Source organism: Aythya ferina (genome assembly GCF_964211825.1).
Source record: "Aythya ferina genome assembly, chromosome: 5".
NCBI classification, from domain to species: domain Eukaryota; kingdom Metazoa; phylum Chordata; class Aves; order Anseriformes; family Anatidae; genus Aythya; species Aythya ferina.
Window position 1 is genome coordinate 34,043,305 of NC_140301.1, and position 26,802 is coordinate 34,070,106.

The 26,802-nt window shown below is 58.6% G+C and overlaps 1 protein-coding gene across 1 annotated transcript; it reads left to right on the forward strand.

Moving 5' to 3' along the window:
* Positions 1–1,253: 1,253 nt before the first annotated feature.
* Positions 1,254–25,815, forward strand: B4GALNT4 (beta-1,4-N-acetyl-galactosaminyltransferase 4). The gene is made up of 20 exons (XM_084519568.1): positions 1,254–1,565; positions 11,704–11,816; positions 13,308–13,415; positions 13,803–13,898; positions 14,204–14,294; positions 14,633–14,733; positions 15,123–15,190; positions 15,517–15,595; positions 17,300–17,366; positions 18,980–19,123; positions 19,393–19,502; positions 19,830–19,930; positions 20,176–20,258; positions 20,977–22,177; positions 22,964–23,271; positions 23,569–23,722; positions 23,873–23,945; positions 24,034–24,187; positions 24,499–24,625; positions 24,848–25,815. Exons 1-20 carry the CDS (start codon positions 1,415–1,417, stop codon positions 24,960–24,962), a joined length of 3,444 nt encoding a protein of 1,147 aa, XP_084375694.1. The 5' UTR covers positions 1,254–1,414; the 3' UTR covers positions 24,963–25,815.
* Positions 25,816–26,802: the final 987 nt, after the last annotated feature.

A 26,802-nucleotide genomic window follows, 5' to 3' on the forward strand; every position in this document is an offset into this window, starting at 1 on the left:
GCGCGGGTGCCCTCTAGTTTCCCCAGCTGCGGATGTTAGGGTTTTTATTTTTTTTTTCTTATCACCATGCTTTCTCCCCCCATTTCATTCCCAGCCCCATGCTCCATGGAGGAGGAGCTGCCGCTCCAAGCTGCAAACAGAAAGGAAGAAAAAAATAAAATAAAATAAAAAAAACAACATCCTGCACCCAAAATTCTGCCTCTGCAGCGGTGAAGTGACTTGGGGCCGGCTCCTCTGGTGCCAGGTGTGATGGCCATCGTCACCACGGGCATTATGAGCTCCATCGTTATATTTTGGCAGAGTTTGGACTGGGGGAACTCCGGTGGGAGAGGTTTTGGTGACACGGGGGGGCCGAGCCTGCAGGAGCTGCCGGTAGGTGGCAGTGGGACCGCGCGGGGCTGGGACTGGGACAAGGATTGGGATGGGGATGGGGATGGGGATGGGATGGGGACGGGATGGGATGGGGACAGGAACAGAGATAAGATGGGATGGGGATGGGGACGGGACGAGCACGGGGATGGGGATGAGGATGGAGATGGGGATGAGGAAGAGGATGGGACAGGGATGGGGACAGGGATGGGGATGCTATGGGGACAGAGATGGAATGGAATGGGGATGGGGATGGAATGGGGATAGAGATGGGATGGGAATGAGGATGGAGTTGGGGATGGGATGAGGATGGGACAGGGATGGGGATGGGGACGGGGACAGAGATGGAATGGGATGGGGATGGGGATAGGGATGGGGATGGGGACAGATGGAATGGGGATGGGATGGGATGGGGCTGGTGCCTGCGTCCCGGCTCCCCCCTATTCCCCCCCCACCCTCGGGCTCCCCCCTCCCCCCCGCAGCCTGCAGGCCGTACCACCCCACGGCGGGGGGGGAAATCCGCGACCCCCGGGGGTCCGTGCAGCCGCAGCCCCCATCCCGAGCCCCCCTCCCCTCGGCTCCGTGCCCCCTCCCCATCCTCCCCCTCCCCACCCCTCCCCTCCCCCCAGGGCCGGGCAGGGCCGAGCCGCCCCCCCCGCGTCCCCCCGTGGCCTCTCCCCGGGCCCCCCAAACCCGCCCCCTCTCCTCTCCCATTGGGCGAGCCGCGGGAGGCGCGGGCTGCGATTGGCCGGCGGCGCCGTCGCTCATCGGTGGCGCCCCCTCCCCGCGTTCCCACGGCCGCCCCATTCATCCCCCGCCCGCCGGTCCCGGCGCCACGGGGCGGCGGCGATGCTCCGGGGGGCCGGGGGCTGCCGAGCCCCGCCGCCGCCCCCCCTGCCCCGCTGCCGGCCCCTAGTGGCTGCCGGGGGCCCGAGGGGCCGGGGTTAGGCGGCGGCGGGGGGCTGGGGGCGCGGTGGGCGGCTGGCAGGGGGAGAGACACCGGTAGGAGGAGGAGGAGGAGGAGGAGGGGCGGCGGCGGGCGGTGATGCCGCGGCTCCCGGTGAAGAAGATCCGCAAGCAGCTGAAGCTGCTGCTGCTGCTGGCGCTGCTCACCTTCGCCGTCTGGTTCACCTACCTCCACATCAGCCTGGTGCGCCAGGGGCGCGCCCTCCGCATCCCCTTCGCCTACGGCAGAGGTAACACTCCCCCCACCCCATCCCCATCCCCCGGGACCCCTCCCTTGGGATCACCGGGACCCCCCGCTGGGCGTTGATCCCCCTCCCGGTGTCTCCCCGCTTGCCCCATCCATCCCACATTTCCCCTACAGGCGGTGTCACCTCCATCCATAGCCCCACACCCTCGGGAGGGAGCCGAGAAGGAGCCGAGAATCCCTCGGGGCTTTTACTATTATTATTTATTAATTTCATTTTATTATTATTATTATTCTATTATTTTCATAATTATTATTTCTATTACTATTATTTATTATTTTTTAAATTTATTGCTCCATTATTTCCTTTCCTTGAGGGTTTCCTACCTCTCTTCCCAGCCATTTGCTTCTTCTCCGTGCTAACAAAAGAAAGTCGGCCTTAAACCCGGGGGCACCCAGGCGCTGGTGCAGGTCCCTGTCCCTGAAGCATCCCCATCCCCTCCATGGGGACCCCCCCAAAAATCCCCAAACCCCTTTTCCACCTGGGAAAGGATGTGGGAGACTGCAGCACGGCCAGCCCCGAGGGCCCGGTGCTGTGCTCCCCCAAAAGCTTAGCCCCAGGGGAGCAGCCGGGTGAGGGGCTTCACGTTGATGGACCCCCGGTTTTCTGCCTTGCACACCTTGTTGGGCTGTTTTTCTGGTATGAAACTGCATGAAATATTTGCTAGGTGGGCCAAAACTTGAGTTTGAAACGTTTCCGATGGGCTTGCAGGAAGAACCTGTCTCCCATCTTATTATTTTTTAAAATGCTTTGTGCCCTAAAATCATGGGAAAGGAATAAGGAGTTGGTGTTCGTAGAGGGGAGAAATGACTTTTCTGAGCAGGTTGAGGCTGGTGAAGTCTCTCAGCTGCTAAACCCAAAGTTTCCGACCGCAGGAGCAGCATGATCCTGCAGATTTTCAAGCCCCACCGGTGCAATCGGGATAACGCCAATAAGAGGAGCAGGAAATGAGATTTGCTTGGGCATCATCTCTGAGGAGCACTTGCGGGGAGCGCTGCTTGTTTTCTTTTCTCCGCTGCAGGATCAGGCTCATCGGGAAACCCCCAAATTACAGAAGTCTAACCCCAAAGAGGCTGCCCGATATCTTTTAGGGCAGAAAAGTCCTCTTTTGGGACTGGCAGATGGTGCGGGATGGCAAGCCCGGCTGTCTGTCTGTTGTAGTCCCTCTGGGTGAGGTTTTCCTTTTCTCTGAGGAGGATGCTCAGAGCAAAAGCACGTTCCCTGGCTGTGTTTTAGGGTGCTGAACCCGGTGGGTGCCTGCTCCTGCTCTCCCCTGCTGCCTCCTGTACATGCCCCACATCCCTGCTGGCCTGTTACGGTGCTCGGGGGGCGAGGGGATGCTGTGTGCTGTGGCAGCGAGATTCATCGCTGTGCCCTGGCTCCTGGCAGAAAGCCCTGCAGTCGTGCTGCAGCTGAAAAGACGAGCTGCCAGGGGGATCCTCGTTTTGGGGGAGAAAGGTGGGGAAAAAGAGCCTGGGGATTGCAGCAGGGGGAACGCTTGTAGGGCTGTGTGAGGAGAAGTGGGTTTGGAGGTGCTGGGTGAGGATGGTGCTCTGGGCTCGATCCACACCGTGGTGTACGTGGCAGAGATTCAGACCCAGCATTTGGGGACGTGGCTGCCTAAAAACTGGGGGAAAAACAGCTTTTGGCACGGCCGGTACCTGATCTTCTGAGCTTAGAGGTGTCCCCAGCCCCACAGCCTTTGGGGATTTTTGGGGACACTTGTCGCTGGAGTGGGAGAGGTGGCTGGGGAGCTGTGCCCGAGAGAACCAAAGGGTGCCCAAGACCTCTCAGCCTGCCTCAGAGGATGCTGCCTGGCTTGTGTCTGCCAGCAGGAGGTGCTTGGAAGGGTTAATTACTCGTTAAACCAAGTGGCACAGAGCCCACGGGCTTTCTGGAAGCTGAAGGTGCGGGATGTGAGTCTTCCTGGCAGCTCTGTTGGGGGCAAGGTAGGGGTGGGCCATGCCAAGAGGTGTGTGTGGAGGGGGTCTGAGCACGTGGGGGGGATTTTTTGGGGGTTCATGGGGTTCATTGGCCTGGCAGGCACTCACACAGGGAGCTGGAGCAGCGTGGTTGGGGACTTAGCTGGGAACCATGCTGGCATCGTGTCCCTGATAAAAAAATACCCCCCTTCTCCTTATCTCCCACAAGTAGATAATTACCCTTCTCTGCCTAATTTAACACACAGATTCCTCATCTGAAATAATGAGACCATTACAGTGTTCTCCCGGCTGGAAACCGCACCGAGTCAATGGGGTGGAAATGCTTGCGTGCCAGGTGGAAAGGAAAAAAAAAATAAAATGAAAAAAAGGGGAAGAACAGACAAAAAAAAATACAGTAGACATTTAAAATAGCTCTTAGCAGGGGTGCTTGGCTGGTCCTGCTCCCTGGCTGCCACCTTGCTGGAGCAGCGATCGCATGCGCAGGGCTCTTGCTGGTGCCAAAGGAGCAGCAGATGTGCTGGGATCCTGGTTTTGGGAGGGTCCTGCAACAGGTGTGGGGTGTTTGGTGGAGGAGGGCGATGGCTCTAGCCAAAGCCAAAACAGGGAGGAAAACCTAGCAGGGCTTTTTATGGGGTGAGATGGTGGCTGCTGTGTGTGTGTTTCGGTGTGCGGGGTGGCCCAGAGAACTCCCCAAAATGCTGTGAGCAGAGGCGGTGCTGGTTTGGAGGGTGCTGAGGTCATAAATCACAATGTTTGGGGTTGGAAGGGGCATAAAAGACGTGCTAGTCCAACCCCCACGCTGTGGGCAGGACACCTTCCACCAGACCAGGTTGCCCAAAGCCCTGTCCAACCCAGCTTTGAGCTCATCCAGCCACGGGGCACCTGAAGCTCCTCGGGGCAGCCTGCTCAGCGCCTCACTGCCCTCAGAGCGAAGGATTCCTTTCTTACCTCCATTCTAAATCTACAATTTTAAACCCTCATCCTATCCATCTTTCTCAAGAGCCCCCTTTAAGTACGAAAAGGCTGCCACGAGGTCTCCCCAGAGCCATCTCTTTACCAGGCTGAGCATGCCCAGCTCTCTCAGCCCCTTTTCATAGAGGAGGTCTTCCAGCTTGCTCTGACAACTCCATCCCTCTTGTGCTGGCACAGGCTGGGTGCAAGTGCTTGCACTTGGCCTTTCTGAACCTCACGAGCTGCCCAGCTGCTGGCCGAGCTGCCCTGAACCTTCTGGGGCCCTGCTGGATGCTGGAGCAATTCCCACCTCCGTATGAAGCGGGGAGCACCACGCTTCTCCAGGAGGAGCTGTGAGCATCACTGCCTGCACACCCCATGCCCCGTCCTCACCTGTGCCCCTAGGGACAGCAGGAAGGAGTGAATTCGGGCTGACGTGCAGCATCCCGAGCACATCTCCTTGGTTCATGATGTGCTTTTTTTTTTTTTTTTTTTTTTTTTTTAAATTGGAAGGCTGGCACACTTGTGAAGCTGGGTGGCTTTTTTTTCCTTTCTCCAGAGGTGCAGGTAGGGGAGAGGATTGGAAAAAGCCCTTTGAAAAGGCTCGGTCGCCCTTGTGGAAGGACAGCGGTGCTCGCCGGGAGGCTGAGCGCAGCGGATGGCAGCTGCTGTCCCCAGAGCCGCTGTCTTCCCCTCCGTGCTATCCCCTGGGCCTCCCCCAGGGAGCCCTTTCCCTCCTCACTGCGGCCCCACTGCCCTGAATCGGCTCTTTGTACCCGCTCCTGCCCTGCCAAGAGCTGCTGGAAGGGGAGGAGGAGGAGGCAGGCAGACAAGCGAGCCCTGTCCTGGGTAGCCTGGGGCTGTCTCGGGGCTTTGGGGCTGGAAAACGAGCTGGCGTGTGGCTCGGAAACGTGGCAGCACGGCTCTGAGCCGCCCTGGGCACCTCTGCCCTGGGTGAGCACTGAGCTGCTCCTTAAAACGGGGTGGGGACGACTGCAAGGCTTGGTAATGAAGTGAAATGATGGGCTACACCTAATTGATCCAAACAGTCCTCTAGCTTCCCCTTTGTGATGTCTGGGAGGGGGCTGAGAGTTCACATTTATGGCTCCTGCCTCAGCACAAACCCCAAAACTATCAGGGATGGGGCTCAGCATCCCCTCTGCATCCTGAGCTGTGACAGGTGATGCTCCTTTAGGGTGCCTTTTATCCTCTAAAGGGTCCTTTAAAGGAGCTATATATAAAGGATATCCTCTAAAGGGTCCCTAGTGTGGGTACCCTGAGCAGGTGAGACCCCAAATGAGGGGAGGAGGAACTGGAGCCTAGTGCCTGGCTGGGCTGGGACATGGTGTAGCGTGTGCCGGAGCATCCCTGTAGCTCTGCAGGGTCCTGGTCCTCCCCAGCACCATTTTGCACAGCAGGGGGGGTGCATCACCTCTTCCAACAGCTCGAGTCCTTTTAAAAAGAGGAGAGGAAAAAAAAAGACATTAAAGAACCCAACAAAAAATACTCCTCAGTCTCTTTAATGTGGGCTTCTGCTAAAAATGAATTTCTTCCTGTCTTGTTTGTCTCCAGGCTTTGTTTGAAGTCTCCTTTTTGCTGTGGGGCTAATGATGCTGGGGTCACCATCCATCTCCTCTGTGTCTGCCCACATCCCTGCTGTGGGGATGTCCCCAGCCTGGCACCCCCCTCTGTGCCCTCTCAAATTTAATGTAAAAGCAAAGGAAAGGTTCAAAAGCACCCAAGGCTGCTGGAAATTCCTGGGGGAGGACGGGGAGGACATAACGCAGGTGCTGGCCACCATGGGGTGCTTTGGGGCTGGTGCCAAACGAAATGAAACGGGAGGATGGAGACCGACAGGGGTGCAGGGAGGTGGGAGCTGGGAAGCTCTGGGTGACCAGAAGGATTCAGGGCCAAGCACGGGGATGTGGGGCTGCCTGTTTGAGGCGTTGATGTTTTGGAGCCTGATGGGCTCCAAGAAACCACCGTTACTGTCTCCCGTGGCACAAGCGAAGCTGCCGGGAGCAGCAGTGTCAGGGGAAATATCCCCGCCTGGCCACTGCTCCGTGCCCCTCTTTGGGATGCCACATGCGGTCCCCTGCCTTATTCCAACCTCCCGGACAGATGCACTGATGGTTTTTGTGGCCTTGGGAGGAGTTTGCAGCATTGACTCTGATTGTAACTGCTCGGCAGCCCGGTGGTGGGGGAAGCTCGCGCTGCTGGCTGCTGACTCAGAGGCTGTGTGGCAGCGGCGAGCACCGAGCTGTTGGTAATTATCTGCTGGGATGGCACCTCGGGGAGGCCAGGCTCCCCTGGAGAGGGGTGACAGGGCTGGGAGAGCTTTGTGCCAGTCCCTTCCTGAGCTCAAAAGCACCCCAAAAATTCCGAGGTCAGCACACGGCCTCTGGAGGAGAAAAGGACGTGCGCAGATCTCGCCGAAGGGTTTCAGCCCCAAAAGGTGGGAGGTCAGGTACTGAGCGTACCCAAAACCTGGCCCTCAGCAGATGCTCCTGCATCTCACCCCGTCACCGGTGTGCTGGGAGCAGCTTTGGGATGCCAAGGAGCAGCAAACCCAGGGTTTGGGTTTCCGTAAGCAGTAAAACTCTGTCTGTAGCCTTGGTTAGACCACAGGGCTGGGCTCTGATGGGGTTGTTACATCTCCATCCCGATTGTTCCACACTTTCTTGTGCGTGAGTTGAGCTGCTGCCTCTGTGCATCTCTTCGCCAGGAGGGTCGGGCTGTAAGGATGCAGCTCTGAAGACACCGAGATGGTTTTGCAACTGGTGCAGCCCGGTCTGCCGATATTTCGGGGGCAGATGGTGGAGGGGCTGCTGGTGGTTGTCTTGGAGTAAGATCCAGCTTGCTTTAGCATCTCCGGCTCGGCAGAAAGAGGAAGACAAGAGCAGATGCTTGCCTCTGGGGAGATTTCTCGGTTGGGAGCACCCAGCAACATCTCTCCATCCCCGTTTGCATCGCTCTGCTCGTGGTTTGCTCATCGGGGCAGCTGGAACATCCTGCACCACTAGTGCTGCTGGCTTTTTGGGGGGCAGCCAAACCCCAAATCCCTCTGTGCCCCCCTGTGGGTGCTGTGCAGTCTGGGAAACCAAACCCTGGAGGCTCAGTGGTGGCATTTACAAATTCTGTTCTGTTTTTTAGCACAAGATTTTGGGGGGCTTTGGTGCAAATTCAATATTATGCTTGACTGTCCTCATTTCCAGCTCTCCCTGGCCCCAAGCACCTCACCTGTATCTTCACCAGCACCTTGCTAGGAGGGGATGAGCAGCGAGAGGAGCAACCAGGCAAAGGCTCGGGGGGAACGTGATGGCAAATCACCCATTTGTGTCCCACATCCCACCTGGTTGATGTGCTTGGAAATCTGGCACTGGGGTGCATCGCTTTTCGTCTTGCTGGCAGCACCCAGTTGGGGTTTGCTTAGGGGAAGGGAGAGGAGAGGAGGGGATGCTCCTCCCCGAACAGCAGCATCTCCTAGGAGCCTTTTATGCCTTTTATCCTCGCTGTGACCTCTGGGCTTTGCTGTGGAGTGGGGCCAGGAGCCAAACAATGAGGCTCGCCAGTGCCTTTGTCCCCTCTTTGGGGCCGGGCTTCCAGCACCCTCTGCTTTGGAGGCGAGGGCTGCTCTTCTATTCTTTCTTGGCGTTGCCTGGGGATGCTGATAATGACAGCGGGGAGGAGGGAGACGGCTTGCACGAGCCTGGCTGGGGCTGGAGGAGAGGTGGGGAGGGTTTTACATCCATCCCTGATTTTACATCCAGTGGGGTGGCGTGTGTCTGGTTGCGAGCCCTCTTGTAGCATCTCGCATCCATGCAAGGGACACGGAAAGAGCTGGAGGGGGTGGGATGGGGAGCTTGGTTTGCTGGATTTGGGGACGGGCAGCTGGGCTCGCTGGCTTTGCCTTTATCCCTGGAGACTCCTCTGGGTGGGCAAGAGCAGAGCGAGCTCTCAGCACCGCCTTGGGAACGATTAGGGAGAAAGCATCACCGAGGGGCATCTCCCCCTGAGCTGGCAGGGTTGGCCTCGAACCAAGGCAGCAGGAGAAATCCCAGCTCCGGAGCCTGCCCAAAGAAAGGGGCTGTGTTCGGGGCGAGCCAGCCGCGTGCCGCCGGCGGAGCAGGAGGGGAAGAGGAAGGCAGGAATTGGCAGCTTGAAAGGGCCTCTGTGCGCCGCGGTCCCGGCTGGCCGGAGCGGCACGGAGCGGGTTCGTGTGGCTGCCGTCGTGGAAAACCAGAGGTCTGGCTCGTCCCCCAGGGACAGACCTTCGCTCCCGTGCTGACGGGCTCCATCTCGGGCAGCCTTTTCCTTCCCAACCTGCTGCTGGCTGGTATGAGATGCTGGCCTTTCCCTCCCTTTCTCAAGGGGGGGTGCTCATTTTCAGTTCCCACATGCAGCAGCCAGGCTGATTAGCACTTATTTTTTGGGCCAAAGCCTGTCCTTGACTTTCCTACCCCATATTTGAATTGCAGAAGAACAAACACTGTCGCAGAAACCTTTTTCCAAGGCTTTGCTGGCGCTTTTCCTCCTCCTGGGATGTGGCCACCTCTCTGAGCACACGCTTGCTTCCCTATCCCTGCTGAGAAGAGAGGGTTTTGCCGAAAGCTTGCAGGCGCAATTAACCCTGCCCTAATGAATTTGTAGTGGCAGGGCTGGGATATGAGTGAATTCATTGGCAAGAGCATCTCTTGCCATGGTGTTCCCGTAGAGGACCGTAAGGCTGGGGGATGTAGGAGCAGCGGCACCTCCTGCTCCACGGCTGTCTTGCTGGGGGAGGTGACGATGGTGTGCTCGGGGACCGACCTCACCCTGGCTGGTTTTGCATGGCCAAAATTGAATTTTTGCATCTCAGACTCTGCTTTGCGTGGGGTAGAGGCAGGTGCCTGCCTCCGTGTGGTGACTCCTCTTTCTCTGCATGCGTTTCTGCTAACCTCGCTCCAATTTCCCCAGTACCTCGTATACCAGACCCCAAACTTGGGGCAGCATCCATGCAGCGAACACAAGGGCACAGCCTCATGCCTCCGTGTCCTGCAGCTGGCTCAGGTCATCCCAGAGAGGGTGTATGGGAACGGGGAGGGTCTGCAGAGCTGGACCTGCTCGCTTTCCCCCCCGCGACGCTCCCCATCTTGGCCTCGGTGGGGTCGCAGGAGGAGCGATGCGTATCTGAAGACGTGGGAGGGAGGCAGGGAGCTGCCAGGAGAAAGCTGAAGCTGCCAGGGCTGAATAATGGCTGAGAGCAGAATAAGGGGGCTTTAGAGCTTAATTTCCTGTTCCCGCGCTGCGCTGGGGACGGGATTTGTGCCGCCATCTCCAAGGAGACATGGGCTGCGCGGCCGCCTGAATGCTAATGGACTCGGGTAGGGACGAGCCCCCCGGGGCTGCCAGATGAGGGGATGGAGAGTGGGGGGCACCGAAATGTGGAGGACACCCCACTCCTCCTGCTGTCTGTGGGGACCCGTCGCTGCTCGTGGCATTTTGGGCTCCCCGAGAGGGTTTCTCACCAGGGTGCGGGGTGGTTGGTAAGGGGGAACCCCGCTGTGGACATCGGGGGGCTGCCGTGCTGGTTTTGGGGTCCTCCGTGCTTGTTTAAAAGTTTCGCAGGCATCCATCTGTTGTGGTGAGCGAAGGGGGTTTGCCGCCCCTCCCAGAGATAGCTAATGCAGTTTTCAAGTCTGCTCTGTTATTTTGGGGGAAGCAGATTATTTTCACACTGCGAAGCGAGGGCGTTTTAATGCGAACCCTCCCTGGCAGCTGAGGAAGATCAGTGCAAGCTGCAGAGGGGAGCCTGTAGGCTGGCGCTAATTATCGCAGCACCCGGTAACGAAGCCATCTGCAGTGGGTCCCCAAGCTCCCTCGGTGGGTGTAGGATCCCTTCTTTCCCTTTAGCTTGGTGTTGGCAGGCAGGAAGATATATTGGGAGAGATTTTTTTGGGGGGGGAAAGGGGGTCAGCGTGGTGAGCTCAGAGGTGTGGGATGCCCCGGGAGAGCTGGGGACCTGCGGGAGGAGGGCTGGGGCCTGTCCTTGTCCCATGCACAGCCCATGGGGCAGGCTGGGCTGGTTTCTCTCCGGTTACATCAGAGCGCTGGGACGTGGGTTGAGTCCTAAACTAAGTAAGTTTGCAGATGATGCTAAATTAAGAAGAGCTGTTGGTTCCCTTGAGGGTAGGGAGGCCCTACGGAGAGAGCTGGGTAGATGGGAGCATCCCACCCGGGCTGCATGCATAGGCTGCGTGACGTTTTGGGCTCCACGATGTGAGAAGGGTATGAAAATATTAGTGTGCCCAAAGGAGGGCAGCAAAGGTGGTGAAAAGCCCAGAGGGCACGGCTTAGGAGGAGCAGCTGAGGATGCTTGTTTGGTTCAGCTTGGAGAAGAGGAGGAGACCCCCTGGCTGCCCGCCGTGTCCCCATGGTGGGGAGCGCAGAGGGGGTGCTGACCTCTTTTCTCTGGTGGTGGGATGCGAGGGGATTGCTTGAAGATACATCAGAGGAGGTTTCTAGTGGGTATTAGGAAAAGGATCTTCACTGAGAAAGCACCAGAACAGGCTGCCCATGGACGTGGTTATGGCCCCAGGCATGCCGGTGTTCAAGAAGCGTTTGGGCAATGCTCCTAGATGGCTTGGCTCTTTGGTTGCCTTGTGTGGAGTCAGGATTTGGCCTTGGTGATCCTCGTGGGTACCTCCCACCTCAGGATGTTCTGCGCTTTTATTTTCCACGCCATGCTTGGATCGAGTTTAATTCACGGCAGAGCTCAGCGCTGTCCCCGTAGCTGGACAGGCAGCCGAGGTCCCGCGGGAGCTTATCCCATCTCTTACGTCAAAGGGCTGTGAGAGGAGTAATTAAACCTGATGCTGGTGAGCCACCGCAAGCTGCTTAGGACGCGAATGCCACAAAGGGAATTGCAGCCAGAACCCGCCTCACTGTCACCCCGTCCATCCCTGTCCCAGGGCCAGGAGGTGGCTTCAGGAAAGCCCAGGAACATCTTGTGGGGGGGGGGTCGTAGGATGGCGCTGGGTGGAAGGGACCTCAAAGATCACCCAGTTCCAACCCCCCGCCATGGGCAGAGGGATGCCAGCCGCTAGATCAGGCTGCCCAGGGCCTCGTCCAAGCGGTCGTTGAACACCTCCAGGGATGGGGCACCCACAGCCTGTCAGGGTGAGGGATGCCAGCGGGACCTGTGATGAGGGGGTGGCCGTGGTGTCACCGGTTCCCTGTTGGTGTTGCAGATGGAGAGCGGCTGGCGGAGGTGACGGACCCCGGCAGGCGGCTGGCGTCGGCCCAGGCATCGGCACGTCGAGGGAAGGCCGAGGACTCCAGCGAGAGCCGCGAGGAGGAGCAGGTGACAACGGGAGCCGTAACGTGTCTGGGGTGGGGTGGGACCGGCCGAGATCCCTGGCCCGAGTCCCTGGCTCAGCACCTGGCCAAGCAGAGCAGGGGGCTCCGAGGATGGAGAGGCCACCAGCTTTGTCAGGCACGATCTGCCCTTAGTGGAGCCACGTGGGCTGTCCCCTCCTTATTTTCCCTGTTCCTTAGCCCCAGGTCCTGTTGTGGCTCTCGGGATGGGGACAGCAAGCCCCATTGCTTACCAAAAGAGCAGCCCTTCGCTGCGTGCCAAAGATGCTTCGGAGCAGGTTGGATGCCTGGAGAGGCATCGAAGAGGCTCCCTGAATCCAGAGCAACAGCTGCAGCTTAAAAGCAAAGATGGGAAACTTTACTCCCACTGCGCTCCAAGCGTGTGCCAGGCATCAGAGTGGATCTTGCTGTTGGCACCACCGATACTTTAGTTTTGGTCTTTTTTTTTAATTTTTGCTGTTTTTCCTGTTCCCGTGTGCAGGACACCCTGGCCCCAATGCTGGGCTGTTCTGGTGAGGCTGCTCTGTAATTGCATCCTGGCTTTCCCAGGGAGCACGATTACGCCTCCTCCCTAATAATGCCTTCCAAGGGCATCGCTCCCCTCCTCCGGGACGGTAATGAGCTCATTTAGGCAAACTTTGCTAATTATTTCCTTGACGCTGCACATCTTAACGGGCTGGGCTTTGCTGGCACTGCGGTTCTTACTGCTGGTTTTGGGGACACTTGGCTCCTCTTTTGGGGGGGATGGCACTGTCTTTCCTTCCCTGTCCAAGTCCATGGGAGACTGGGAGTCCTCTGGGGTCAGGCAGCCTCAGTGCCCACACAGCATGTCCCTGCTCGGAGGGCACTGGGGCTGAAGGGTGACATTTTGGCCCCGTGTCGCTCGTCCCTTCCCGTCCTTCCTTATCTTGAGCTCATCTGCTTGCTCTGGCCTCTGCCAGTGTTAGTGCAGGGGAAGCTCCGAAAGCACACGGCTCTTCTGTGCCACTTTCGGCAAGTGACTGTTCCCCTAAGCCCTTCTAAATTATGAGGCGCGAGTGATGGGATTAACCTAATCCCCTTTAAAGGAAGAGGGGAGCAGGGAGGCGCAGATGCACTGGTTGCATTATTGCCCAGGCTTCTGCTCTTTTGGAAACAAAGCCCCAAATGCTCCCTTTCCAGGAGCCTGTAGGACCGGCCAAGTGTTTTGGATGCACAGAAGGCGTGCTGTTTAGGAGCAGGGGCACTTTCGACAGAGGATGGGAAATGAGTTTAGCTGGAACATTTTTTGAAGCCCTGCTCCCTGGGATGCCTCGCCAATATTTTTCTGTGCTGGGGTGCTCTGCTTTCCTTTGCATTTATCCTGGAAAGCTTTCCCCTTGGTTTGGAAACGCTTGACATCCCAAATGAGACGTTTACGTGTAGGGGGGCCTCCTCCTGCAGCGGGCTGGCCCCGATGCCCTGCGTCTCTCACCTCCCTCTCCTGCTTCCTTGGCAGGACGCACAGGATTTGGATGGCTGGCTTTCCAGGGGCTCGTGGTCTGACCGAGCCACCAGGCACCCCAAACTCAACCTGACCAAGCAGGCTTTGCCCTGGGATGAACAGGTATGCAGGCAGGAGGTGATGGTGGAGGGGGAGCACAGCCACAACCCTGCTGTCCAGGGACGTGGGAGCATCGCGTGGTTCCCTCCACCCAGCCTTCTGGTGCCAATGGGGATGGGTGATGATGGAGCTGAGCTTTTGCTGCCATACCCATAAGGGAATCAGCCCTTGTATGAGCCTGCTGGTGAGCCAAAGGATGCTGTCAGAGCAGCAGGAGGAGGATTATCTGCTGGGGTTGGGTGCTGTGACCGTGGGGCTGGCACAGGGCTGGGGATCAGCCTTTCTCTTGGTTGTTAGTGTGGGTGATGGGCCGTGGGTGTCCACATTTCAGCCTTCCCTGACACTGTCCTGTTACCTCTCCCCCTCTTCCCCGGCACTCTCCTCCCGCAGTACAAAGGGAAGGCAAACCTGCACGTCTTCGAAGACTGGTGCGGAGGAGCCGTGAGGCACCTGAGGAAGAACCTCCACTTTCCGCTTTTTCCCCACGTGAGTCCCAGACCCAAAGGAGGTGTGTGGGAGAGGGGGGTTGCTCGCCCCTCTCTGGGTGCTGCTTCATCTCCCCTTGCTGTGAGCTTGGCCCTTCCCTGAGACCTTAGCCTTCAGGTTTTGGGTCCTGTTCAGGCAGGTCGTTCCCGTTGGAGCCAGCCGAGCTCCAGATCTGAGTTGGAGGGATCTGGGTGGTGATGGGACTGCTGTGTCCCCTCTGGTTTTAGGGGTATGAGACCCCAGGAGGACAAGGGGCGGGTGGTGGTGGTGCAAGGCATGAACCGTGGGTGTTTTCGCGTCCCCAGACCCGCACCACAGTGAAGAAGCTGGCCGTGTCGCCCAAGTGGAAGAACTACGGGCTGAGGATTTTTGGCTACATCCACCCCTTCAAGGATGGTGAGTGATGGAGCTCGGCCTCTTCTCCCCCTGCTGCGATGAGGAGAAGCTGCCTCCTCCCCCCTTCTTGGACCATATGAGGACAGAAGGGAGTCCCAAATCCCCTGGCTTGCCCCTTTGAGGCAAAGACCCTTTTCCATGGTTGTTTTGAATGGAGACAAAGCCCTGATCCCACCCAGGAGAGCACAGCGTGGGGTCTGGGCCAGCCTGTCGCCTCTGCCCTTCCATCCCTCTGTTTTCCTGGGTCACAAGGAGAAGCTGTCACCTTCAAGCACCCATCCCAGCCCTCCAGGACTGCTGTATCCCTCCGTGGTGACCTTCTCCTCTGCTCTCCCCAGGGGATTTCCAGTTTTCCGTGGCATCAGATGACAACTCGGAGTTCTGGCTCAGCTCTGACGAGAGCCCGTCCAACTCCCGGCTGGCTGCGTTTGTGGGCAAGGTACGCACCGTCGTCCTTGAGCTCCTGCTGAGGGCAGCTCCTCCCTTGGGGTGCCTCTCGTTTCCAGCATGCTAATGTCCTGCCCCACTGCGCTGTGGGGATCCCCAGTACTTAGCTAACGGTGTCTCAAACCCATAGGACTGTCCCTGCCACAAAATCTCCCTTCGATGAGTCCCTATGCTGCAGCAGCTCTTAAAAGGAGCAAGCAGAGTCCGTGGGTGACTTTGCCAGAGGCAGCTTCTGCTGCTGCTTCGTCCTCCTGGGAAGTGCCAGGCCATCTCAGCCTGGCTTCTTCTCCACCTCAGGATTGCTCCTTGCTGCCTGTCTGAATTTGGGCTCATGCCTGCTTGGCCCAGCGGTTCTCACATGCTCTTTTTTCCTTCCTCCAGCTGGGCACTGAGTGGACGGCCCCGGGGGAGTTCACCAAGTTCAGCTCGCAGGTCTCCAAGCCTCTGCGGTAAGCTGCGCCCTGACCCTGACCAGCTCTTCCTCCAAAAAAAAAGCCCTTCCCCCAAAAAAACACCACTAGCTTGGGGCTCAGATGTGTTGGGCTCTACGAGGTGGGGACTAGCAATTCTTATAAGGCTTCTCCACAGTCGAGTTGGGCAGCAGGTATCCCACTCGCGGTGCCTTTCTCCCCACCCCAAGAAGTTTAGCCACACGTGAGCAAGGCAGAGGCAGTTTCCAGAGAGCTCCTCTGGCCCTGAGGGTCCAGGGGCTCCTCGTCGTGCTGGAAGCAGTAGCAGGCGTATTTCCTAAACAGCCTTTTCTCCTGTTATGCAGCCTCATGTCATCCAGACGCTACTACTTCGAGCTGCTCCATAAGCAAGATGACCGAGGTTCGGACCATGTGGAGGTTGGGGTGAGTAAATGCTCCCTGTGCTCCTCCTCCCAGCTTCATTTCATCGCGTCGTCAAAGCCATTAACGGGGCTTTTCCTGGTGTGCCTTCAAGTGCTTTACCCCGAAGCAAAGCCAGGATTTCCCCTTGGTTTGGAGCAGAGCTGGGACTTGCTCACCTGGGCTGTTCCTACACACGCTTTTCTCCCAGCTTGTCCGATCCCTGCATGTCGACGGCCTTTAGGGACCTAAAGACCCCGTCATCCCTCATTTGTGCCCTTGGACCTCCTGTAATGGATTCTAACAGAGTGACTCTGCTCTGGGCTGCAGTGGTGGTCAGACACCAGCGCTGCACAGCCAGTCCCATCCCCTCCCCTTCCCTCTTGCTCTGTGCAGAAGAGAATTGGGCTGGAAAAGGAGGAAAGGTCCCTTTTTGGGGGAGCCCAGACTGTGGGTAAGATCGGGACAGCCACAGGTCTGATCCAGGACTGTCTGACTGTCACCTCGAGCTGTCAGCCCCCCTTGTTACTTTGGGTCCCTTTTTTCTTCCTCCCCCCTCCTTTTGGAGATACCAGGAGCTTCAAATCTGAACTTGCCTGCCTTGCCTGCGCAGCCCTGAAGCGTACATCTCAGGAGCTCGGGCTTTTTTTTTTTTTTTTGGGAGGGGAAGATGTCGGCTCTTTTGCCAAGGTTTCCTTTCTCCCAAACAGCCATTAATCACTGCTGTCAGACTTGTGCCAGCAAAGCATCAGAGAGAGGCTGACAACTCCCCTTCCTCGCCTCTCTCCTCCCCACCTCTCAACCTCACCCTCTGAGGGCTCCGGTCCCAGTGCATCTAGCACTGATAAGATCTGGATTTCTGATGTGAAAAACAAATGGGGGGGGGGTGTGGGGAAGGCATTTTTTTGCTGGAGGGAGGGAAGCCTCGCAGATGGTTGCAAAGAAACAACAACAAAAAAGGACCCTAATGCATCTCTCCCTGGGGGAACTTAAAGGCTTGTCTGGACGAAGGCTCGAATCCATCTGAAGGCATGCTTTTAACATGTAGTCACATCGGTGCAGGCAGCTGGGAAGACCCTCGTAAGTCAATGCACACTCAACGTGCCCCAAATCAGCTTCAGCTGCGCTGAAACGAGTCGTGAAGAAAGCAGCAGGAATTTGCTGCGGGTTGCTTTGTGACCCGCTTTGGTCTGTGCTGGTTTCCTGTGGTGACTGGTGTGGGTTGTGGTCCTCACCACTGGCGTTTCGCAGCCCTGGGGAGAGACAGAGGAAGGAGGATGTGCTTTTGGGGCTCGGGGTATTTTAGGGCTTTGGTCACGGTCTTGATCCTTGACGTTGTCCCTGCCCTGCCAAGGCACTGCCCACGTTTGTGCTGCCCCTGTGATGTTGATGCTAGTAAATAGGCTGCTGCTGAAGCAGAGCTGGATGTGTCCTGCCTGGCCTGGAAGGACCACAAATAACTGGGATATGTGGCAGTCCCAGCCAGGAGGTAGCATGAGACGCTCTGTCCCACCTCTGGGAGCCTCGTTCTTCCCAGCCACCCAGGGAATAAGCCCAGACCACCTTGGGTTAAGGCAGGAGATGGGTCTGGACCTGCGTAGGGTCAGACCTACCTCTCCTTCCACCCCTGCAGGGTTGGGGCTGGGAACGATGCAGAAGAATTCCCGGGAGCTGAGGGTGGATGAGGACCCATCCTCCCACTGATCCTCCTTGTCCTTCTTTTCCTAGTGGCGAGTTTTCCTTCCCAGCTTGAAGTTCGAGGTGATCGACTCCTCCTACATCTCTCTGTACACAGGTAAGGACCTCCCGGGAGCTCCCTGGGCACCCCACCTCCCAAAAACGGGATGTTGGAGGTGACACGCCATGGAAACGCAGCTCCCAGGGCTGCTGCACTTCAGCCTCCACCCTCCTAAAGAGATCTGGTTCCTCGGTGAGCAGCTCAGCTCCTTGGCCCGGCCCTGAGTTATGAGGAGCTGTCGTCTGGGTGGGGATGGATGGCAGGGGGGTTAATTAAATCTATAGATCTTCTGCTTCCTGCCCCTTCCCCGGCCTGGCAGCAAGAAAGCGCTTGATAGATGGGTCCTGCACTCACCGTGCTTAAGAGCCGGTCATCAAACATGCCCTCGAAGGTTTTTGATGAGGCCACAGGATTGGCAGCGCATGGGGATCAGTGGGGAGAAGAGGGATGGAGGGGGCTGAGACGCTGATGCCGGTGCCCAGGAGATGGATGAGGCTGAGATAAATCCCCCCCAGCCACTATCCATCAGTGTTGGCACCCTCCTGCCGCCGAGCTCCCTTTGGAGCCCAGCAGCATCCCAGGGAAAAGCCAAGCCACGCGGGAGGTGCCTCTCCTTGGGGTTCCTACAAAAGATTTTCCCTTTCCTTTGCTCCAGCCTTTTCCAGGGGCTGCAGCCCGACCTTGGTTTGCTGTATGGGGAGCCCTGGGTCTGTTGATCCGAGGCAACGTGTCCCACGTCTCCCCACACTTCCCAGCAAAAAGCAGCGGTTTTGGTGCTGCTGGCTTTGGGACCCGCCCGTTGCCTCGCAGGGCACCCTTGGGTGCTAGGGACAGGCGGCTCTGCGTGGGACCGAGGTGGCCAGAGCACGGTGACCTCCCCTTGGGCGCTCTGGGGGCTGCTTAACAGCCAAGGACAACGTGTCGCATGAAGCCTTAAATAGAAGAAAGGGCACAAACAAGCTCGCTGTGTGTTTACCTGCAGCTTGAAGGGGAACAGCGCTGGTGGCTTAATTCCCGTGTCCTTGGGAGCTGAAGCCTCCGAGTGCTGCCATCCCTGGTGTTTGTGGCGAGCGATGCTGTAATCAGAGCTGGGGCTCCCGGCTGAGATCAGCCGTACCCTGTCCCTTCGTGTCATTAGCTGACGTCAGTAATTATCAGGCTGATTAGTCACAGGGTCTGCAAGCCTGGGAGAGGGCTGAAGGAGCTGGGTTTGTGCTGGTGCAGGCTCCTCGGCTCTGCAGGAGCTGGGAATCTGTAGGATGTGCTGTTCCCAGGGAGGACCACCATCAGTTTGGGGTCGCAGAGCACGTGTGTGTGTGTTTCCTTTTGGGGGCACAAACCTTGTGTCCCTGCTGGGCGAGGGGGGGGACACAGGAACCGGTGCTGAGCAGTGGGGTTCCCCACTCAGCCGGGTTCCCCCCACAGTCACAGGGGGGTCCCCAGGGCTCCCCTCTCCCACACTGTGTCCTGGATGAACAAATGGGGACAGGAGGGGGAATCCCCAATCCCCTGAGCCCTCCAGGTGGGATGAGGCCAGTGGCTGGGATGTGCCACCTTGGAGGATGCTCCCAGCTCCTTAGGGAAGGTGAGATGGTGCTCGGAGGCTGGCTGGAGGGCGAGCCCTGCAGTGGGTGTCCACGGGGTTCAGGCTCTGCCCTCGCTCCCCGCAGACGAGTCGTCCCTGAAGATGAACCACGTAGAGCACATCCCGCAGTCCCTGGCCAGCCACAGCGGGAGCTACCTCTGGGAGGCCCAGCAGGACGAACATGGGGCTGACATGCTGAAGCCTGACCCCAGGGACACCTTCTTCCTCAGTAAGTGCCTGGGACCAGGTCCGTGCACTGCTCCGTGACTTCTTAGGTCCCTTCCAACCCAAACCATCCTGTGATTCAACGAAAAAGGCAGGACCTGGCTGCCCCAGGTACCTAGAGCATCTTCCCTGCCTTCTGCCCGTCTTGAGGGTGAAGGACAGCTCTGCAGGGGGCAATTTGGGAGGGTCTGGGCTACAAACTGTAACGTGGGAGGGGGCTGCAGGGGTGGAAGAGCACAGGCTGGGGGCTGAGCTGCAGCTGCCTCTCTTCAGCCCCTGCTATAGAGTCATCTCGAGTGGAGAACGTGCTGGTGCCCTGTGCCTACAGCCCCACCTACGTGGTGAAGGACTTCCCCATCGCCCGCTACCAGGGCCTGCAATTCGTAAGTGTCTCTCCCCGACACCTGCGGGAGGAATGGGGTCACACTCCCACGGGACACCTGCCAAAGCTCCTGCCCTCATTTCGGGGTTTGGCTTGGCAGGGCCGTGTCCACCTGGTTAAACTCCAGGAGCCGTCCCCATCGGGAGGGTCAGGCTGAGCTTCCCCCCCTTGACCCGGGGGGATCCAAAATGAGCACCCCACGGTGTGTTTGTGGTGCTGGGCTGGAGCTGAGGTCTCCTGGCTGTTGGGGTGCCCCCCACCCGTCCCCCACGTCCTCAGAGTGAGCCCACCCTGCGCAGGGGTGACGGCCGTGTGCTCGGCTCCCCAGGTCTACCTCTCCTTCGTGTACCCCAACGACTTCACGCGCCTCACTCACATGGAGACCGAGAACAAGTGCTTCTATCGGGAGTCCCCGCTCTACCTGGAGAAGTAAGTGTCGGGCCGCGACCCCAAACCTTGTCCCCAGCAAAAAGCCACCTCCAGGCTGGCTCCTACCCCATCTTGTGGGCTCCTGGGCTGGGTTTGGGGTCCCAGCTCCCATCCCAGAGCTGGGCTGTGGTTGGGGACGTTCCCCCGTGCACCCGTATGTGTGTGTGCGAGGCAGCACGCACCCGCCCGCCCGCGAGCACCCCTCCCTTATCTGCAGGACCTCATCTTTCATCTCCGTCTCCCAGGTTTGGTTTTTATAAGTACATGAAGATGGATGAGGAAGAGGAGGACCCACGCCAGCGAGCGTTTCTCTTCCTCAGCCCAGACAGTGAGTCATGCCCGCCCGCTGGCAGCTTTCGGGCATCTCTCAGCAGCTTGGCACGGGGCTGAGGACCTGGCATCCTGACCCACCAGCCCACCCGCTGCGAGAGGCAGCATATCGGGATGCCTCCGGTGATGTGCTGCTGCTGGGGGCTCAGGGGCTCACCCTCCCTGCTTTTTGAAGCCACATCTCCCCGGCTGAAAGCAGCTGTGGCTGCAGCATCTGTAAGAGTAGACAGGCGTGGTTTTTCCCCCTCTTGTCCCACAAGCCCACTATTTAATTATCCGATTGCTCTACCTCTCCTCTTCTGTTATTAGCATCACCTGGGCTTGATTCAGCATTGGCTTGATCTCTCCAAGCTGGGACCAGTGTGGACTTTGGGGATGCCCGTGCAGGCAGGGATTCCTGGGGGGAATTAATTTTTTTTTTTTCAGAGCCTGCCTTGCTCTTGGTGCAGGCTCGGTTTGTTCCCAGGTGAAATGGGAGTAGTGCCAGGATTCGGAGGGGTTAATTAGCCGAGGTTTGGAGGGGTTAATTAGCAGAGTCTCTCACCCCTGTTCTTGGCGTGTATCACTCAGCACCTGCCACCTCAGTCTCCCTCACCTCGGGGCAGTTTTCAGGTTTATCCTCCTTAGGGAGACGAGCTTTGCCTGCTTGTCTTGAGCCATCGTGCTGCAGAATGGCCTGAACCCTCCGGGTATTTACCTCTGGCTTTGCTCCCTAGATTTTCTTGAGGACGATGAGGAGGAGGAGGATGGAGCAGACAGCCCTGAGCCTACCGACCCACCTCCTGAAGCCAAGAAAAACCTCGAGCTGGTAACCAGAGCCAAAAAGAAGGAGATCCTGCCGATCACCAGGGATTATGGGGACGAGCTGGAGTACTACAGCTTTCGCCGCAAACAGGACCAGGCGCAGGATGAGGCGGGCATGGGAAGGTGGAGCGTGCCCCTGGCTACCCCTAGCCCTGCAGCCACCCTCGAGGGTCCCCATGGCTATGGGGCTACAGGACCCATGCAGGAGCGAGTCAACGGGAGGATGCTCCAGTGGCTACCCCAGGAGCCCAGTGAGGGCAAGGAAGATGAACTAGGGCTGCTGGCATCCTCCAAGCATGCTGGGACCCTGAGCCACCAACCCCACTTCTCTGTTCCCATCTTTGGTGGCAGAGCCAAAACACCAGGTCCCAACAAGCCCGTGGCACCCAAGAAGGACAAAAAAAAACAGAAAACCCAGGAGAAGGTGTACGTGACCAGGCTGCAGATGGGCAAGCGCAAAACCCCTGCCCAGGAGCCTGCCTTCCCCAGCATCTTCCTGTACCCAAAGCCTCTGAAGAAAGTGCACCTTCGCTCCAGGACCCCTCAGAGGCATCCCATCACCTCCAGCAAGCTCCGAGCTGTGCCCGGCCACCGGACCCCTTGGCTCTTGAGCAACATCTCCAAAGAAAGAGACGCGGCCAGGAGGAAGAGCACGTGGATGGGAAGCAGGAGGTGGGAGCGGGTGAACAAATGGGAAGAACTGGGGGCCGAGGGGATCTTCAGCCGGGAGACCCACGAGGACATGACTGCTGCCCCGGGCAGGGTGGCTGCCACCACCGATTACAACTCCTCCGAGGTGGGGACGAGGGTGACATCCTTTCTGAAGATGTCGGAGCTGACGGCGTCCCAGCAGGAGGGAAAGGGCCAGGAGGAGGAGGAAGAGGAGGAGGTCTCGGACTACAGCTACGAGACGGCAGAGCTGCCGCAGAGCTGGCTGGAGGACTCCATCAACTGGCAGAGGACGTTCAGCGTCAGCTCGGTGGACTTCGAGCTCCTGAGATCCGACTGGAACGACCTGCGCTGCAATGTCTCGGGCAACCTGCAGCTGAGCGAGAGCGAGGTGGTCGACGTGGTGGCCCAGTACATGGAGAAGCTCAACGAGAAGAATGGCGGGTAGGGAGGCAGCAGGGGGCAGGAGGGAGGTGTGGGGACCTGCCTTTTTGCCCCCTTTGGCTTTTTGGGACTTGGGGGATCCCAACGTTGGGTTAGAGTCATGGAGGTTGGAAGGGACCTTGGAAGATCATCGGGCCCAACCTCTGGGGAGGGAAAAAGGAGACTAGATGAGATTGCCTGACACCCTTTCTAGTCACATCTTGAAAACCTCCGGTGGTGGGGATGCTACCGTGTTCCTGGGCATGTTGTTCCAGTGAGTGGTTGTTCTCACTGTTTAAAAAAAATAATAAAAAAAATTGGTTTAAATTGGCTTATATCAAGACAGAACCTCTCCTGGTGCGGCTTGTGCCTGCTGTACCTTGTCTTGATGTGGCTCCTAGGGAAGAGAGAGCCTTGGTCCTCCTTGTAGCTGCCCTTTAAGAACAGGAATATTGTGATGAGGTCCCCCCAGGGTGAACAGACCCAACTCCTCCAGACTTCGCTCGGGTTCTTTAGCCTGAGTAAAAGTCATTGCTCAGCATCCTCTGAGTGCAACCTGCTGGCCCATCTTACAGCCCACCTGTCCAGTCTGTGTCTTGGCAGTTTGTCTAGTAGAAGGCTGTGGGAAACAGCATCAAACGCGTTGCTGAAGCCCAGGTAAACAATACCCACCGCTTCCCACGTGGACAGACACGTTACAGAGTTGTAGAAGGTGTTTAGGTGATAGCAGGTTCAGCCCAGCCCCTCAAGCACGGGGAGCAGAGCTCGTGGAGGTGGTGGCTTCAGCTGCTTCTCCTCTCCCTGCAGCATCTACACCCTTCTGCGGATCGTCAACGTGGAGAAGCGCCGGGACACGGCCCGAGGGAACCGCTACCTGCTGGAGCTGGAGCTGGCGGAGCGGGGCCAGCGCACGGTGCGGCTCTCCGAGTACGTCTATGTGCTCCTGCACCACGGCAAGCAGGACGACAGTGCCGAGACCAACCCTGAGGGGCCGGCCCTGGGGGCCACCGAGCCCCAGCCCAGCGCCTGGAGCGTCTTGTATGGCAAACCCATCCTGTGCCAGCCCCTGCAGCTCAGCTGGAAGCAGGACATCATGGTGCACTTCGTGGTACCTGGTAGGTGACGGCAGGACGTGGCTGGCCCAAGGGTGTGCTGGCAGCCAAGAGGGTATGAACCGTGGCTGTGTTGGGCAGAGGGGTGTAGGGACATCCCCATGACCATGGTAGGGCCGAGCATGTTTTCTGGGGTCTTGGGCAACCACTGAGCAGGGCTGTCTCAGGAGGCCAGGTCCTTAGTGATGCTGAGGTTATCTGGTCTCGTGAGATGGGGTGCTGGTGTGGTTGGGCGTGCTCTTGGGACTTCCAGCGCTGGGATCCCGAGGTCTGAGAGACTTCTGTGGCTGTGCCTGGCAGTGAAGAACCAAGCGCGCTGGGTCCAGCAGTTCATCTCGGACATGGCCGGTCTGTATGAGGCTACAAAGGACGCCAACTTCAACGTCATCCTGGTGGACTTTGACAGCGATGACATGGACGTCGAGAAAGCCCTGCAGGATGCCAAGCTGCCCCGGTAACCTACCCCAAAGACCCCTCAACCCCATCCACGTCCCACCGTGGTCCTCACGAGGCTCACAGGGCCAATCCTCGCTGCTATTCTCAGTCCCTCTCCCTTGTGTCCCCTTCCACCACCAACACTGACTGCCGCGGGCTCTCTCCCCAGCTACCAGTACCTGCGGCGCATGGGCAACTTCGAGCGCTCAGCTGGGCTCCAGGCTGGCGTGGACATGGTCGAGGTGAGCTCCCCTTGCTTGTGGCTTCTGGTGGGGGCTTGGGGCTGTCTGTCCACAAGCCTTGTGGCCACGTCTTGTCCCCCTGCTGCAGGACGGGCACAGCATCGTGTTCCTGTGCGACCTGCACATCCACTTCCCTGCCAACATCCTGGACAGCATCCGAAAGCACTGCGTGGAGGGGAAGCTGGCCTACGCGCCCATCGTCATGAGGCTGAGCTGCGGCAGCTCCCCGCGGGAGCCCAACGGTGAGCAGTCCCCTGGGCGATGCCTCCCGCGTGCCCCAGGATCGCGTGGGTTACAGCCGTGCTGGGTGACGTGAGAGGATGAGCGTGGTCTGCTTTGGTGAGACGGGGTTTGGAGCCCAAGGGTGCTCCAAAAGCTGTGGTGTCACCCTGTGAACCACCCACAGCAGGAGGTGGCAGTGATGGGGACAGACCCATGGTGGAAAGGGGTGGCTGAAAGGGGGGTGCTCCCATGGCTGGGGCTCAGCGGGCCGTAGGGAGCACCCCAGGGTGATGGTTTGGCGGGGCGGGGGTCCCGCTGCTCTCCCCCGCAGGTTACTGGGAGGTAAATGGCTTTGGCCTCTTCGGCATCTACAAGTCAGACTTCGACCGTGTCGGAGGGATGAACACGGAGGAGTTCAGGGACCGTTGGGGCGGGGAGGACTGGGAGCTCCTGGACAGGTGAGGATGGGGGCACCGGGACCCCTGAACCCTCCCCTATGGGCATAGCTGGCCTCCGCTCTGCTTTGTGCCCTTCCCATGGGCAGGTTGTGTCACCTGCACCTTGGAGCCACCTCCGAGGAGGTGTTCAGCTTCCCAAGGCCACAACCTGGCTTTGGGGCGCCCCCAGCTGTGTCCGTGCCCTCCTTTTCCCTGAGCGTTTGTCCCTCTGTCCGGCTGCAGGGTCCTTCAGAGCGGGCTGGAGGTGGAGCGCTTACGTCTCAGGAACTTTTACCACTACTACCACTCCAAGCGCGGCATGTGGAACACCCGCAGCAAGAAGCCGCCCAAGGACTAGCGCCCCGAGCCCGGCCTGCAGCTGCCAGGCCCCACCAGAGGTCGGCCACCACCGCCACCACCTGGCTGTCCCCAACCCCTGCCCGTGGCCACCGGTGCTGGCACGGAGGGCACTTGCTGCCACCAGGATCTCTCAACGAACCGCAGTTACTTTGGGGGGGCGATACGGGGAACGGGGGGTGGGTGGGCGAAAGCGGGCTCGTGGTTTTTTTCTTAAGGGTCTAATTTCTTAGTCAGAAACGAATTTATTAACTCATTAGCGCTGGGGCGACGGGCATCCTGCTGTCAGGAGGGGCGAAGCCTCCGGGCTGAGCCCTGGGGCTGTGCTGCGCCGGCGATGCTGGAGGTGAGAAAGAGGTACCCCAGAAAAGAGGTACCCCAAAAAAAAGGTACCAAAAAAAGAGGTACCCAGAAAAGGGTACCCAAAAAAGCGGTACCCAGAAACGCAGTACCCAAGTTCGCAGGCGGTGCCCACTCTGCATCCCCCCCAAAAATGCCAGTGCCAAGCTTCTGCAGGGGGGCTGCCGGAGCAGATACCTTCAGGGTGGGGGTCCAAGGCCAGCGGGATCCCCAGAGGCAGGCTTGGAGGGGAGAAGAGGGCTCGGCTTTGCCCCCGCTGCTGTGGGTGGCTGGGGCAGGGGCAGAGCCCCTTCCTGGACCCCCTCAAGCAGGACGAGCTGGCGATGCTTAGGCCCGGGAGGGTGGGCTGTGGGGGGGGGAAAGGGCAGAGCCCGAAGCAGGTATCGGGAGCAGGGGAGAGCAAACAACGTTTCCAAGCTAATTTCTGTGAAATTATGAGGTAGGAAGCTGTTTTCAGGAAGTTCTGTCTGTTGTTTTTGTTTGTTTGTTTGTTTGTTTGTTCGTTGTTTTTTTCTTTTTTTTTTTTAATTCTTAAAAAATAAAATCAATGTCTTGGCTGGGATTTCCTTCCCTCCCAGCCCCATGTCACCCTGCACCTCGAGGCAGAGCAGGAGGAGGCCGGGTACGGGGTGAGGATCTGCTCTTTTGGGTGGCAACGTGCAGAAAAAGGGGGGAGGAGGAGGAGGAGGCAGCCGGGTGCCTTTGATGCACGCCCGGGCTTGCAGGGAGATTGGGGAGCCTCCACCCCACACCTGGGCTCCACCCGCCCATGCCCCACACGGGGAGCTCACCCCACTGCGGGAGCAGGGGCTAAAAGCAGGCTGTGGGGCATCCTTGCCCCTCGTGGGGGTGATGCAGCGAGGCTGAACACCCCCAGGGAGCTGAAATGTCCCTCAGGTCACCCCAGGATGTGCTGTTGGGGTTGCTCTGCTGCGGGATGAGGGCAGAGGGCAGGCAGCGGGATTTTATCCCCATGATGCCACTCCTCGCCCAGCTGCCCTTGTTTTCGAGCCCTTTTTCAGTGCTTTGTTGTGGGTGAGGGCTCTGCCTGCTGCACCAGGAGGTGGCCTCAGGGCTGAGAAGTCCCAGGTGGGGCAGGCGGCCACGCCGACCCCAAAATTTGTGGGCAGCATGATCCCCAAAGCCACTTTTCCTTAGGCACAACTTTTCCAGCCGTCAGAGCGGGCAGTGCTCCCGCTGGAGCTGCTGCTACCAGCGCTGTCACCGCTCACCCTGCTGGGGACACTGAGCCTCTCCGATGTCAGCTTTGGTAGGGCAGGGGAACCCCAAATGACAGCGGGGCTGGGGCAGTTTCCCTCTTTTTGAGGAGCAAGAGGGAGAGGCGTTTGCTGAGCGGCTCGCCCTGCCCCGGGGGAGTGCTGGATTTGGGCTTGTTGGGTCCTGCGGGATGGGGGGGGGAGACAGAGATGAGCACCAGCCCCAAGCCTGTGGCCCAGCAGCTCTCTATAGGGCCGGCTGTG

Coding starts and splice junctions, on each gene's coding strand:
- B4GALNT4 (XM_084519568.1), top strand. CDS start 1,415: ATGCCGCGGCTCCCGGTGAAGAAGATCCGCAAGCAGCTGAAGCTGCTG. Junction 15,191..15,516: donor CAGGTCTCCAAGCCTCTGCG/GTAAGCTGCGCC, acceptor CCTGTTATGCAG/CCTCATGTCATCCAGACGCT. Junction 23,272..23,568: donor GGTGCACTTCGTGGTACCTG/GTAGGTGACGGC, acceptor TGTGCCTGGCAG/TGAAGAACCAAGCGCGCTGG.